We start from the raw sequence: 15,829 nt of genomic DNA on the forward strand, positions 1-15,829 counted from the left end.
CTTTGATCTCCCTACCATGATCATGGGAGACTTTAACTTACATACCGACGCTTCTCCCCTCTCCCCCAACTGCGAAACCCTCCTCAATTCCCTCAGTGCAATGGGATTCACGCAAATCGTCAACAACCCCACTCACAAAGGAGGACACACGTTGGATCTCATCTTCATCAACTCAAAATTCAGTTGCTCATCGACACCCACCTGCACTCCAGTACCCTGGTCAGATCACTTTCTGATAACCACCAAGATCGCCGCTAAACAACAAACTTACAGCCCGCAACCTCAGTCCACCATTCACTACAGGAAAACATGTTCATCCGAGACTCTCAGCGACCATCTTACGAAAGAACTCTCAAACCTGGACTTATCCAACTCTGAATCGGCAGTTCTTTCATGGCACAACATCACGGAAGCAGTAGCTAACAAGATATGCCCTGCAGTCTCCAAAACAATAAACCTTGAAAAGAAAGGAAAACAACCATGGTTCTCCACGGAGCTAATACGGATGAAACAAATCCTTCGCCACAAAGAAAATAGATGGCGCAAAGCCCCCAACTCTGTCACACTCTCATCTTACAAAGGAACCCTACACCATTATAGGACCTCAATCCTAAAGTCAAAAAGAGAATACTATGCAAGTAAAATCCACAACCTCCAATATGACGCCAAGGCACTTTTCTCTTATGTGTCACAAATCACAAAGTCATCCCCACCAACGATACCTGATGATATAGCACAATCCAAGGCCAATGAACTTGCTTCTTTCTTTCAACAGAAGATCACAAATACCCTGGCTCTCCTACCAACCAACACCACCACATACTCTACATTCTCCACCACTCACTCCCATACTGGAATCAAGCTCGACAACTTCGATCTGACATCTCCCGGGGAGATTGAATCTCTCCTTAAGAAACAGAAACCATCTAGCCATCCAGCAGACAATATACCATCCAAACTCCTGCTACTGATTCCAAACATGATTGCAGGACCTCTAGCTAATATTATAAACTGCTCATTAGCTCAAGGGAGATACCCAGATAGCTTAAAATCCGCTTCCCTTAAACCCCTCCTCAAGAAGCATAACTTAGACCCCAAAGAACCTGCTAACTTCCGCCCCATCTCAAATCTACCGTTCTTAGCCAAACTTACAGAGAAACTGGTTAACACTCAGCTATCAGAATATCTAGAGGATCACAACATCCTATTCCCCTCCCAATACGGATTCCGCAATCTCGCAATACAGAAACACTCCTCATTTCCTTAACAGACCATATCATTCTGGGATTAGACAAGGGCCATTCCTTCCTCCTAGTTCTATTGGACATCTCGGCAGCCTTCGACACCGTCAACCACACCATCCTTCTGACTCTCCTAGCAGAAATAGGTATATCAGGTTCAGCCCTCAGTTGGTTCACGTCTTTCCTTAGTAACAGAAGTTACAAAGTTAAAATAAATAATAAAGAATCTCCTTCAACAAGGTCCTCACTCGGAGTACCCCAAGGATCATCGTTATCACCCACTCTCTTTAATATATACCTCCTCCCACTCTGTCAGCTTCTAACAGACCTTAACCTTATTCATTTTCTGTATGCAGATGACGTGCAGATTTTGATTCCGATAACAGAATCCATCGCAAAATCACTCTCACTCTGGAACAACTGCCTAAATCGGATCACCACCCTTCTTAACAGCCTCAACTTGGTCCTTAACGCATCCAAGACCGAACTCCTCCTCATCTCCTCTAACCAAGACAACCCACTCCCACAGACCATCCTTAACACCCAGCTCATGCATACCCACGTACAAGATCTCGGGGTGTTACTAGACAACCGCTTAAACCTCAAGAAAATGATCAACACCACAACCAAAGATTGTTTCTACAGGCTTCAAGTCCTAAAAAGACTCAAACCCCTACTTTTTTTCCACGACTTCAGAACAGTCCTGCAAGCCTTGATATTTGCTAAAATCGACTACTGCAGTGCACTCCTCTTGGGACTCCCCAGCTCTACCACCAAGCCGCTACAGTTGATACAGAACGCTGCCGCAAGAATCTTGACTAACACCAACCGGGGAGAACACATATCGCCCATCCTACGTAACCTACACTGGCTCCCAGTGAAGTACAGAATCCTCCACAAATCACTCACTTTAATCCACAAAGTCATCTACAATCACTTGCATCTGGACCTCGAATTCCCCCTCAATCTCCACCTCACCAACAGACCGACTAGAGAAATATATAAAGGAACCCTACAGACCCCACCTACAAAAGCCACACGCCTCATCTCAACTAAAGACCGATCCTTTTCAACAGCAGGCCCAACTATCTGGAACGACATCCCAGCTGACCTCAGAATGGAGCCCTGCCTACCAACATTCAAGAAAAAACTTAAGACCTGGCTTTTCCGCCAAGCCTTCTCAGATACCCATGACACACAATAGTCGACAGAACTTCCTTTAGGAGCAATGGATTTCCATTTTACCCCTAAGCCCAGAATAAGAGCCTCCTGACTGCTCTGTTTATTCTAATAATTTCTCCGCTATCTCTAGCCTTTCCTTCCTTCCAGCAGTCTATGCCTCCAAGTTTAATTTCCCTGTTAAATGTAACTTTGCTTTTTCATGTTCAACCTTTTGTTTTTGGTTACTGTTCTTGGTTCAGTTCCCCTATTCGATGTGAACCGACCTGATATGGTCTCCACCATGAAGGTCGGTATAGAAAAGTGTTAAATAAATAAATAAATAAATGGACTGAATCAAATCACGGTGAACCTAGAAGATGTGGTAGGCCTGATTAACAAACTGAAGAGTAATAAATCACTCGGACCGGACGGTATACACCCCAGAGTTCTGAAGGAACTAAAAAATGAAATTTCAGACCTGTTAGTAAAAATTTGTAACTTATCATTAAAATCATCCATTGTACCTGAAGACTGGAGGATAGCAAATGTAACCCCAATATTTAAAAAGGGCTCCAGGGACGATCCGGGAAACTACAGACTGGTTAGCCTGAATTCAGTGCCAGGAAAAATAGTGGAAAGTGTTCTAAACATCAAAATCACAGAATATATAGAAAGACATGGTTTAATGGAACAAAGTCAGCATGGCTTTACCCAGGGCAAGTCTTGCCTCACAAATCTGCTTCACTTTTTTGAAGGAGTTAATAAACATGTGGATAAAGGTGAACCGGTAGATATAGTATACTTGGATTTTCAGAAGGCGTTTGACAAAGTTCCTCATGAGAGGCTTCTAGGAAAAGTAAAAAGTCATGGGATAGGTGGCGATGTCCTTTCGTGGATTGCAAACTGGCTAAAAGACAGGAAACAGAGAGTAGGATTAAATGGACAATTTTCTCAGTGGAAGGGAGTGGACAGTGGAGTGCCTCAGGGACCCTTACTTTTCAATCAACCTAATAAATGAAGGTTGACCGACGTGCCGCAAATGCGCAGTAGAGAGCAGCTCTACCGCGCATGCGAGCACGTCGGTCACAGTGTGCCTCTTAAAAATAAAAATGGCGCTGTAGGAGTGGCGGTGGCACCGGTCCGAAGGGCTGGAGCGGCGGCAGACCCGGAGCGGCAGCAGCGGCCCGAAGACCCGGAGCGGCGGCGGCGGCCCGAAGACCCGGAGCGGCGGCGGTGGCCCGAAGACCAGGAGCGGCAGGAGCGGCGGCCCGAAGAGCAGGAGCGGCGGTGGCACCGGCCCGAAGACCCGGAGCGGCAGGAGCGGCGGCCCGAAGACCCGGAGCGGCGGCGGCGGCAGCATGCGCGCGAGGGAGGGACAGACGGACGGAAGGAACACCCCGGAGATCTACTGAGGGGAGGAGGGAGGAGTGACTCAGGGGAGGAGGGAGGAGTGACTCAGGGGAGGAGGGGGGGGGGAGGAGTGACTCAGGGAGGGACGGGGAGAGAGGAGTGACTCGGGGGGAGAGAGAGGAGTGACTCAGGGGGGAGGAGGAAGGGGGAGAGAGGACTGACTGAGGGGAGGAGGGAGGGGGAGAGAGGACTGACTGAGGGCAGGAGGGAGGGGGAGAGAGGACTGACTCAGGGGAGGGGGGAGGGGGAGAGAGGAGTGACTGAGGGGAGGAGGGAGAGAGGAGTGACTGAGGGGAGGAGGGAGGGGGGAGAGAGGAGTGACTGGGGGAGGGGGAGAGAAGAGTGACTGGGGGAGTGACTGAGAGGAGGGAGGAGTGACTGAGGGGAGAGGGGGAGGAGGGAGGGGGGAAGAGAGAGTAGTGACTGAGGGGAGAGAGGAGAGAGTGGGGGGAGGTGGGAGGGAGAATGAGGGGGAAGGAAATGATCCAAAAAAATGTTAATGTAGCCCGTTTTAACGGGCTTAACGGCTTGTATATTTATAAATGATCTGGAAAGAAATACGACGAGTGAGATAATCAAATTTGCAGATGACACAAAATTGTTCAGAGTAGTTAAATCACAAGCAGATTGTGATAAATTGCAGGAAGACCTTGTGAGACTGGAAAATTGGGCATCCAAATGGCAGATGAAATTTAATGTGGATAAGTGCAAGGTGATGCATATAGGGAAAAATAACCCATGCTAAAATTACACAATGTTGGGTTCCATATTAGGTGCTACAACCCAAGAAAGAGATCTAGGTTTCATAGTGGATAACACATTGAAATCGTCGGTTCAGTGTGCTGCGGCAGTCAAAAAAGCAAACAGAATGTTGGGAATTATTAGAAAGGGAATGGTGAATAAAACGGAAAATGTCATAATGCCTCTGTATCGCTCCATGGTGAGACCGTACCTTGAATACTGTGTACAATTCTGGTCGTCGCATCTCAAAAAAGATATAATTGCGATGGAGAAGGGACAGAGAAGGGCTACCAAAATGATAAGGGGAATGGAACAACTCCCCTATGAGGAAAGACTAAAGAGGTTAGGACTTTTCAGCTTGGAGAAGAGACGACTGAGGGGGGATATGATAGAGGTGTTTAAAATCATGAGAGGTCTAGAACGGGTTGATGTGAATCGGTTATTTACTCTTTCGGATAGTAGAAAGACTAGGGGGAACTCCATGAAGTTAGCATGGGGCACATTTAAAACTAATCGGAGATGACCTGCGGGAGAATGGATACACGTCTGAATGGGCAGTTCAAGGGGGGGAGGGGGGTACATAAAGTGTGTGTGTGTGTGTGTGTCTGGATGACTGAGGAATGGATGTTGGTTGTTGGTTGGGGGTTGGGGATGGTAGGGAGGATGGGATTAGGGCTGTCTGTAAGGTAAATATGAAAACCGAAAAAAAAAAAAAGGTGGGTCAGGTGGTGGCAAACCAGAGGTCCTTTTTGTTCAACTGTTCATCAAGTTTACATGTTCACTGTCAATATTGTTCAGGCTGTTTTGTGAGCGATTTGGTTGCTTCTGTTTGACGTTACCAATAAAAATATTATTCTGATAAAACTAATCGGAGAAAGTTCTTTTTTACTCAACGCACAATTAAACTCTGGAATTTGTTGCCAGAGGATGTGGTTAGTGCAGTTAGTATAGCTGTGTTTAAAAAAGGATTGGATAAGTTCTTGGAGGAGAAGTCCATTACCTGCTATTAAGTTCACCTAGAGAATAGCCACTGCCATTAGCAATGGTAACATGGAATAGACTTAGTTTTTGGGTACTTGCCAGGTTCTTGTGGCCTGGATTGGCCACTGTTGGAAGCAGGATGCTGGGCTTAATGTACCCTTGGTCTGACCCAGTATGGCATTTTCTTATGTTCTTGTGTTTGTTTCTGTTCTGTTTTTTTGCCTTAAGTTTGAGTGAAGTAAATGCTTTTAAATTACTTCTTAAAACATTTTCTTTCAGTGATCTCTAGAACAGCAGTGAGACGTACTTCCCCTTGAAAAGTTTGAACATGAAGGACTCACTCACTTTGCTCTCTCGCCTCTCCGCCCACCCAGACTCGCGCTGCTGGTTTCTGGCCTGGAACCCCACAGGGACCCTTTTAGCATCCTGTGGAGGAGACCGCACCATCAAGATCTGGGGCAAGGAAGGTAGGTTCATAAACAGGGTTGGAAGCTGAGAGATGTGCTCTTCAGCCACCAGAACTGTCTGTCTGAATTAAGTCAGGTAGGTTTTGTTTTGCATTTGTACAAGGAAACTCTCTCACAAGCTTTTTGCTTTTATTTTTCTATGTTCTGAAGCTTTTTTTTTTTCTAAAAGTTCTGACTTTCAGGCCTCACCTCCATGAGATTTCTGCAGGCCCTGTCTTTCTGCCTGATGCATAGATTCCTTGTGCCTTACCCTCCGGAACTGGCATAGCGAGACACTTTTTGCTCATACATATCTTGGTTTTCTTGTAGGTGATACCTGGATTTGTAAGTCCGTGCTGAGTGAGGGGCATCAGAGGACAGTGCGGAAGGTAGCCTGGTCCCCCTGTGGGAACTATTTGGCATCGGCCAGCTTTGATGCCACCACATGTATCTGGAAGAAAAAACAGACACAGTTTGAGGTATTATAATTCTCATCAGACCCCACACAGACATTCCTTTCTCTTTCACATCAGCTGCTGATTAGGGATCCATCCTTATTCCTTAGCATTCGGATAGGTCAATCTGAACGAGTGGGTTATGCACTCCTGCCAGCAGATGGAGATGGAGCAAAAGTTGATGTCACGGCTGTATAGCCCTGCCCCGACATCAGCCCACCAATATTCTCCGTCTCCACCAGATGGTAGACATGCATTTCCCTGTGAGTAAAAATTGAAAAAAAGGAGAAAAAGAAAAAAAGTTGGAAAGGAGCACTGCTTGCCTCCTGTGGTGATATCATGCAGTCCCTCCCTCAGTCCAGTGCCTTTAGTCCAGTAGCTTTGACTGGTGTGGCCCTAAATTCCAATTAGCGGTTGCAGGCTGAGAAAGGCTCGGTGGTGAAAGCTTTAGCCCTCTTCCCCCGTAGTCAGAACCTGTTGCTGCTCTCAGCCAGGCAAGGCTGAGCTCAGGTAAAAATTTTTAACTTTAAAAAAAAAAAAAAAGTGACAGGAAGACAGCAGGAAAAGGGTCTGTTTCCTCAGCTGCCCCGCTCACGTCTCTGGGGAGTTCGGTGAGGAGAGAGTGCAGGTGTAACCGTCTCTTTTTAGTCAGTAAGGAGGCCCAGACAACTGATCCGTAAAGATAGACTTTTATTGCCAGCAAGATGCAGCTAAGACAAAGGCTCAGTACAACTGCATGCCACGCCCCCTTAGGAGCAAACTTTTATGCACTTTACAACTCTTATCTTTCACACATGCGTTCTGGTTTTTGCTGAACAAACAATTTACAAACTGCTGAACAAGCATTAGCTAGCGTGGTCCTCTAGTAGGTGTAGCTTATGATCAGACTATTGTTTCGTCATTTAACTGACGTGTTAGACATTTTACAGCGGCGTTCGTATTAATACAATACAAATTATTATTCCAAAATGGAGTCACGTTACACTAAATGTTAGTGCGTAACTGCGTCACTACGCATTATGTGCCGTTTGCGTTGCAAATATTAGTACATTAAAAATGGCTGTGCGTTTCACTGCTGGCAGGGTTAGACGAGAGGCTTTTCAGTTGCTCAGTCTTCAGAGGTTCACGAAATTGAACTCCTTCACAGGCATGGCGGGTTGAGCAGCTGTTTGGCTAGGCTCCGCTCCCAGGCATCTTCCATTCCCTGTACGTACCAGGATCAGTCCAGACTGCTGGATTATGCCTCCCCTCCAGCAGATGGAGTCAGAGAGAAAACTGAAAGCACCCCCTAGATATACTGGTGTGCCACCTGCCATCCTTCAGTATTTCCTCTGACTCCAGCAGATTGAGAGGCATAACCTGCGGTCCTGTCTGTTCTGACTAAAACAATCTTTCAGGTGTTCTTTATGATTTTTATAACTGTGCTGGCTAGATCAACTGGTTTTATTCTCTTCCTTGCTTAGTGTAAAAAAAAAAAAAAAAAGTTGATATTTTTGTAGCAGTTGTTTGTTGGTTTTGCTAGTGCAGTGTACAGGCAGGCACTGAGAGCTTGGCTCTCATTGTTTTACCCGGATTAGTGTCCCTTTTGGTCTTGGGGGAAAGTTTACCGGTGGGCCGGTCACCCTCCCCCCCCCAGAAGTACAGTGATTCCAGACTTTGATCTGAAGAGGGCTTTACTTGGGGAAAAAAAGAAAGAGAGTGAATAAAAAGTGGATGCAGGACACATAAGCCCTGTTCCCTGTACGTACCAGGATCAGTCCAGGACATCTGGGTTGTGACTCCGCACCAGTAGGTGGAGACAGAGCAAAACTTGTGGGCGGAGCCATATATGCCCCTGTGCCAGTCACAGCCCCTCAGTCTTACTCTGTCTCCAGTAGGTGGTGCAGGTGCGGTCACAGCCTCGGCCTGCACTGATTCTGGTAGTTAGTCAGGTTTTTTGGAATTTTTTTCTTTAAATTTGGTTTTGGAAACTTTTCATCTAGATAAAGAAGATTTTGGTTTTGGAAATGTTTTCTTCTAAAGAAAGAAGACTCCCTCGTCCTGAGAGCCTCCCAGGGGGGTTGGGAGGTTCTGAGGGGACCATCCCCCCCTGGTAGAGGCCGCTGCTGAGGGTCGAGGACCCGGCCCTTGCTGGCAGCAGCGTCGGGGGTGACACCGGGGAGCCCGGTTCACTCACCCCCGCTGGAGCAGGCACGTCAGGACCAGGGACAGCATCCAAGCGGCAAGCGCAAGTAAAAAAAAAAAAAAAAAAAAAAAACTGTTTTGTTTTTACTTTGCGGCTTCCTCGACTCGCCGGCTCTCCGTCCTTCGCGGCTTCGTTCCGGGGGGGGTTGATTTTTACTGTAGATCCCTTCTGGGCACTGGCCGGTCGTGTGGGGGATGCCGGTTCTCCGTCCTTCGTGGCTTCCTTCCGTGGGGGAGGTGAATTTTTTGATACTGCAGATCCCTTCTGGGCACGTGCCAGTCGCGTGGGGGATGCCGCGTGGAGCCTCCTGCTGCGTGTGCGGCCCGGCGCACACACCTGTATAGGGACAGCGTGTGTTTTTTCACGGGTCTCGGGCGGCGGGGGCCGTCCGAGACAGGTCGGTGAGCGCGGATTCGACCAGCGTCGGGGCTGCCGTGTGATGAGCAGGCAGGGGATAGCTCAGCTGTTTCGTCCCGCTGAGCGCCGTTCCCGCTAAGCGTGGGAACGGCGGCCATTTTAGGTGCAGTTAGTCAGGCCGCGCTGAAGGCCTTAGAAAATGGAGGTCTCCCTCCGGATCTTCCCCGCAGCAGCGAGCCCCCGGGAAGCCCTCCCCGGGGAGGGGGGGGGGCTGCTTCTCCGGTTTAGATGGAAGGGGCCTCCTCTGTTTCGGAGGCCTCCCCTTTTCTTCGGATTTCCTGAAGTGCAAAAGATCAAGGCAGCAGAGGAGGAAAGCGGGGAAAGGATCTGAAAAGCCCTACGATCCTCCAAAGCGGAAGTGCCCGGTGCGGGCAGACCGCAGGAGACGGACTCCGGAGCCCTCCGGTCCTCCAAGGCAGAAGTGCCCGGTGCCGGGCAGCCCGCAGGAGACGGACTCCGGCTCCTCCTGTTCGGAGGACGCAGCCCCGGCTGGGGGGGCGCTGAGGAGCCGGAGGAAGGGGGGGTCAGACCTGCCAGGTACCAGCACAGGTACAGCAGTGGATGGAGTTGACCCCAGAGTAGTCCGCTTGTTCCCATGGGAGGAGTTGGCCCTTTTTTCCCGGCCATCCTGCAGTAATTTGGGGTGGAGGCCCACAGATGGAGTCTTGACCGGGGGCCAAGATGGATCCGGTCTTTTCCAGCTCACCGGTCCAGCAGTGGCCTTCCCGTTCCCCTTTTTCGGCTGCGGACATTTTATTCCGGGAATGGGATACCCCGGAGCGGGGCCTGAAAGTGAGTAGAGCCATGGTCAAGTTGTATCCATTACCAGCAGATACTCTGGAGCTTCTTCGGGTTCCCAGAGTGGACGCAGCGGTGTCGGCGGTAACTACGAGGTCAACGATCCCGGTTACAGGAGCAGCCGTTTTCAAGGATATCCAGGATAGGACAATGGAACTCCAGCTTATGCAAGGGTTTTTCAGGTGTCGGCCTTGGGGGGCGCGCGGCGATTTGTAGTAACTTTGCGCTGTGTGCTGGGTTCCGGTGGACCCAGGTTCTCCAGGCCCACGCGGATCTGTCGGAAGAGGAGGCGCGGCATGCGGATCACCGCAGATTCTCTGTATGACTTGCTCCGGACGGCCGCCAGAGCTATGGTCTCGCCCGGATCAGCGAGGCGCCTCCTCTGGTTTCGGAACTGCGATCCCAGGTAGTCGCGTCCTCCACGTTCGTCGGGACCCTCGTATGGGTATTCTCCCCCCCGGACCCCTCAGTGACAACAGTCCTTTCGGGGGCAGCGGTTCGGTATGCCCTCGCCGCAGCCTCTGTAAGTGGTCCAAATTGTTGGGGTGCGGTTAATGTTGGTTTTCGAGGACGAGGCCAGCGTTACGGCGGACCAGTGGGTCTTCGGTGTGTTAAGTCGCGGCTACGCGTCAGATTTGTTCGAACCCCAGCGGACAAGTTTCTCGTCGCTCCTTGCAAAGCTCCGGAGTAGGAGGCGGCAACGCTAGGCACCATCCGGCGCTTGGAAGTTCAGGAGCTGTGGTTCCGGTCCCGATCCATCAGCATGGCGACGGCCGTTGCTCCATTCGCTTCATCGTTCCAAAGAAAGACGGCACGTCAAGACCGATCCTGGATCTCAAAGGCGTGATCAGATGCCTGCGTGGGAGAAGATTCGTTCGGGGATTGCTTCGGTGTGCCCGGGCACATTCTTGGCTTCCCTAGATCTTACGGAAGCGTCCCTTCACGTGGGACTTCGACCGGAGTCCCAGAAATTCCTGAGGTTCTGCATGCTGGGACGTCCCTATTGTTTCCAGGCGCTGCCGTTTGCTCGCGCAACAGCTCCCTGCACATTCACGAAAGTGATGATGGTGGGGGCGGCGCAGCTACGCTGGGAAGGCTTCCTGGTTCATCCTTGCCGGGACGACTGGCTGATTCGCGCAAAGTCCGAGGGTCAGTGTCGACGGGCGGTGGCCCGGGTCCTACAGATCTTGCAGTCTCTAGGCTGGGTAATCAATTTCGGCAAGAGTCAACGGGTACCGACCCAGACCCTAGAATTCCTCGGAGCGGTCTTCAACAAGAGACAGGGCAAACTGTTCCTACCCCAGGAACGCAGGTGCAAGCTACTGTCTCAGGTGAGGCGGTTGCTGTCTCTTCCCGGTCCTTGGGTCTGCGATTGTCTGACGGTCCTGGTTTCGATGACTTCAACACTCGCCATGGTTCCCTGGGTGCTCGTTCATCGGCGGCCGTTGCAGTCGTCCTTTTCTATCCCGATGGTAGCCGGTCTCGAAGGAGTTCTTCCTGCCTCTTCCACTCGAGGGCCAAGCGAGATCCAGCCTGCGTGGGTGGCACAATTCCAAGCTTGTGGTGTGTCCCTGCTGGTACCCGATTGGGCGGTGGTGACCACGGATGCCAGTCTCTCCGGCTGGGGAGCAGTTTGCCTAGGGAGGTCGGTCCCGGGGCTATGGTCAGCGTCTCAAGCCCAGTGGTCTATCAGCCAACTAGAGACCAGAGTGGTCCGTCTGGCTCTACAAGCCTTCTTACCGTTAGTACGGGGAATGGCGGTCCGAGTATTATCGGACAACGCAACCACCGTGACCTACATCAATCATCAAGGAGGGACAAGGAGTCCACAGGTGGCTGTAGAGGCGCAGCTCTTGATGTCAGGGTCAGAGCTAATCTCGGCAGCATCGCAGCCTCCCACGTTGCCAGGGTCGACAATGTCCAGGCGGTTTTTTTCTCAACCGTCACCTCCTCAATCCCAGAGAGTGGGAATTGGGAAGAGCCGTTCCTCTTCATTTGCAAGTCCTGGGGAATGCCCCACATGGGCCTGATGGCCACGTGGCACAACGCAATCGCCCCGAGGTTTACAGTCGGAGTCGAGAAGGGGAGCAGAAGGGGTCGACGTGTTGGTGATTCCCTGGCCGACGGATGTGCGTCTGTACGTGTTCCCGCCGTGGCCCATGCTCGGCAAGATTCTGCGGCGCATAGGATTGCTCCCGTCCAACGTGATTTTGGTAGCACTGGAGTGGCCGCGCCGTCTGTGGTTCGCAGACCTCGTCCAGTTGTCGGTTGCGGCACCCCTTCGTCTCCGGGGGTTCGCGGGGCTCCTTCATCAGGGCCCCGCCTGTTTGGAGGATGCGGATCCCCTCTGTCTTGCGGCCTGACTTTTGAGAGGAGTCTGTGGCAGAGAAAAGGTTACTCGGACGCGGTAGTTGCTACGCTGCTGAGGTTCAGGAAGCAGTTCTACGTCCCTGGCTTATGTCCGGGTCGGGGTAGTCTTTGCGGAATGGTGCGTGGAGCGGAGTCTGGATCCCACTTCCGCTGCTATGTCCGATATTCTGGCTTTTCTCCAGGCGGGGCTGGCTAAAGGCTTAGCGTGCCGTTCTCTACGGGTCCAAGTGGCGGCGCTTGGTTGTTTACGAGGTAAGGTCCAGGGAACCTCCCTGGCTCTTCACCCGGATATTTCTCATTTCCTTAGGGGGGCTACACTCCTCCGTCCTCCTTTGTGGCCCCTTGGTCCTTCTTGGAATCTCAACTGGGTGCTTACCGCCTTCGGCTCAGCGCTGTTTGAGCCCCTGAAGCGTTCTACGATCAGGGATCTCATGTTGAAGACCGTATTCCTGGTGGCGATTACGTCGGCTCACCGTATCTCGGAATCGTAGGCTCTGTCCTATCGGGAGCCCCTCTAGCGCTTTCCGATTCGGGAGTTTCGTTGCGGACGATTCCTTCCTTCCTGCCCAAAGTCGTCTCGGTTTTCCGTTTTGCATCATTCGGTAGAGCTTGCCGTTTTTGCGGTTGGGGAGTCTTCGGACACGAAAACGAAGACCTTAAGAAACCTGGATGTGCGAATCTCTCTTCTTCGCTATCTAAAGGTCACTTATCCTTCTCGGGTGACGGATCATCTGTTTGTGCTGACTTCGGGTCCACAGGAAGGTTCTGCGGCGTCCTGCACGAAGATCGCCCGTTGGTCTAAGGAGGCCGTTGGCTCCGCGTACTTAGTGCGGGGCAATTCACCGCCTGTGGGTCTTCGGGCTCATTCGTCGCGGTCTCATGCTGCGGCTTGAGCGGAATCTTCCCGGGTGTAGCCTCAAGAGATTTGCAGGGCGGCTACCTGGAACTCGTGGCATACCTTCATTACACATTGCCGGTGGGATGTTCAGGCTGCTGAAACTGGGGGGTTTGGAGTGAGGGTTCTCTGAGCGGAACTCTCTGCTTCCCACCCTCGGTAAGTTAGCTCTGGTACATCCCAGGTGTCCTGGACTGATCCTGGTACGTACAGGGAAAGGAAAATTAGTTTCTTACCTGATAATTTCGTTCCTGTAGTACCAAGGATCAGTCCAGGATCCCGCCCGCAGTGCTACGCTAGTGTAACGGAGAGTCCGCTCATCGATGTGTTTAGGTCAGCTGACCCCTTGTTTCTTCGCTCTCCCGGTTGGGGAGTCCGGTTCCTGTAGGGGTGTTGGAATTTTTCAATTGCAAGTTGGTAAAGTTTGCTCTGGTTACCTTATGGAGTTTTCTACTTTGACATTACGTATGACTGAGGGGCTGTGACTGGCACAGGGGCATATATGGCTCCGCCCACAAGTTTTGCTCTGTCTCCACCTACTGGTGCGGAGTCACAACCCAGGTGTCCTGGACTGATCCTTGGTACTACAGGAACGAAAATTATCAGGTAAGAAACTAATTTTCCTTTGGTAGCAGGCAGTGATCCATTTCCAGCCCTAGCCTGCCGCGCTGGTAATTAGCCTGACCAGGGACTCCGGAGGGGGTGGAGGTTTTCACCCGGCGTTAGAGGCGCTTGCACAGGGCTCCTATTTTTGGCGCGCTTTTCTTCTGCCTCCTCGATGCCGCGTTCTTCAGCCTGCATGGCCTGCGGTAGGGCGGGGGCGCGACTCTCCTGGGAGGGTCTCTGCTCCCGCTGCATTCCCGGGGGCGAGGGACCCTCCCGGGGGCCGAGCGCAGCCCGCAGCGGCGCGGATCCGTCCTCCCCGGCGCGGCTGAGGAGGCTGTCGGCGCCGCGATCGTCGGCCCCGCCTCCCAGTGAGGGGGAGCTGGCGGCCATCTTGTCCACAAGGCAGCATGTTGATTCTGCCTCTGAGGAGGAGGATTTTCCTCCGCTTTCACCGCCGGCTTTGAGTCCTCATAGTGGCTCCAAATTTGATGCCCCAAGAGCCCCCCCCCTCCGGTGCGTCCCGTGGGGGGATCAATTAAAAGGAAGGTGCCTTTCTCCTCCAAGTTTGTGCTGTTGATGCACCAGGCTTTTTTGGAGGCAGAAGCAGGCTGGGAGCCAGACGAACCCCCCCCTCTAAAAGTGCCTAAGGTGTCCTTGGTGCAGGACAAATCGGGAGACCAGGAAAAGGCTGAAGCTCTGGGCAAATCAGGAGCTTGTTCCCTTGGGGGTGCCGACGATCCGGGGTTCCCGGATCTCACCCAGGGCTCACCGGATGGGGCAGGGGCCGACATCTCCGACGCTCAGGGGTCTCTCGAAGGGGACAACCCCCTGGTTTTACGCCTGTTTGGCAGGGACGAGCTGAACTATTTAATTCTTCATGTTTTGAAGGAGCTGGAGATCCCAGCGCCGCAGCAGGACACGGATACTTCCACTGGGGATGTAGCTATGGCGGGTCTGAGAGCCCCCCCGCAAACCTTTCCCTTGCACTCTAAGGTATTACAGATCGTATCTAAGGAATGGGAGGTTCCAGAGGCATCCCTGCGCGTTAGCAGGACAATGAATAAATTATATCCTCTGCCCTCGGATTCGTTAGAGATTTTTAAGGTCCCTTCGGTGGACTCTGCAGTCACTGCGGTGGTTAAGCATACTACCATTCCCGTCACGGGAGGGGTAGCCTTGAAAGATCTCCAGGACCGGAAGTTAGAGGTCCTATTAAAGCGCATTTTTGAGATAGCGGCTTTAGGAGTCCGGGCTGCGGCTTGTAGCAGTATGGTCCAGAGGGCCACACTGCGCTGGGTGCAACAATTACTAACCACCCAAGAACTCCCGCCGGAAGAGGCGGAGCAGGCCAATTGTGTGGTAGCGGCGGTTGCTTATACAGCGGATGCCCTGTATGATTTGCTAAGGACCTCGGCCCGCACTATGTCCTCGGCTGTTGCGGACAGACGACTATTGTGGCTCCGTCGTTGGTCGGCAGATGCCTCTTCTAAGTCGCGACTAGCTTCTTTTCCCTTTAAGGGGAAGTTGTTGTTTGGTGAGGAGTTGGATCAACTCATCAAAGACTTGGGAGACAATAAGGTGTATAAGTTGCCGGAGGACAAGCCCCGACAATTGCGGTCTTTCGGAAACACGCGGTCCCGATTTCGAGGGCAACGCCGGTTTCGCACGGGAAGGGGTGGATCTTTTCCCCAAAGGCAGCAGGGCCCCAGGTCTCAGTCTTGGACTCCTTCCTTTCGAGGCAGACGACCACAATGAATGGGTTCCTCGCAGGGTTTGGCCACAGGCAAACCTGCGCAATGAAGGCGCGCGGGCTCATTCCTCCTTCCCACGCATCGGAAGCCGGTTATCCCAGTTTTGGGAGGAATGGGTCAAGATCACTTCAGACCAGTGGGTCCTCGACGTGGTGCGTCACGGTTACGAGTTGGATTTTGCTCGGCTCCTCCGGGATCTTTTTATGATATCTCCTTGCGGTCCTCCGGAAAAGCAACTGGTAATAGCCCAAACCGTGGCCCGGTTACGATCCCTGGTGGCAGTGGTGCCCGTTCCGCCGGACAAGACCAGAACAGGTCGGTATTCCATTTGCTTCCTGGTTCCAAAGAAGGAAGGTACGTTCCGGCCAATTT

The 15,829-nt window shown here is 51.9% G+C and overlaps 1 protein-coding gene across 2 annotated transcripts in view; it reads left to right on the forward strand.

The window, feature by feature from the left end:
• The window catches only part of CIAO1 (cytosolic iron-sulfur assembly component 1), a 172,027-nt gene that overhangs the window by 36,096 nt on the left and 120,102 nt on the right, over positions 1-15,829 (forward strand). For both annotated transcript variants that reach the window (XM_029604459.1, XM_029604458.1), the window contains exons 2-3: positions 5,814-6,001; positions 6,311-6,459. In XM_029604459.1, the coding sequence (XP_029460319.1) occupies positions 5,863-6,001; positions 6,311-6,459 (288 nt within the window). In that variant the 5' untranslated portion in view covers positions 5,814-5,862. The remainder of the gene's footprint in view (positions 1-5,813; positions 6,002-6,310; positions 6,460-15,829) is intronic.

Source organism: Rhinatrema bivittatum, chromosome 5 (assembly GCF_901001135.1).
Source record: "Rhinatrema bivittatum chromosome 5, aRhiBiv1.1, whole genome shotgun sequence".
Classification (NCBI taxonomy): Eukaryota; Metazoa; Chordata; class Amphibia; order Gymnophiona; family Rhinatrematidae; genus Rhinatrema; species Rhinatrema bivittatum.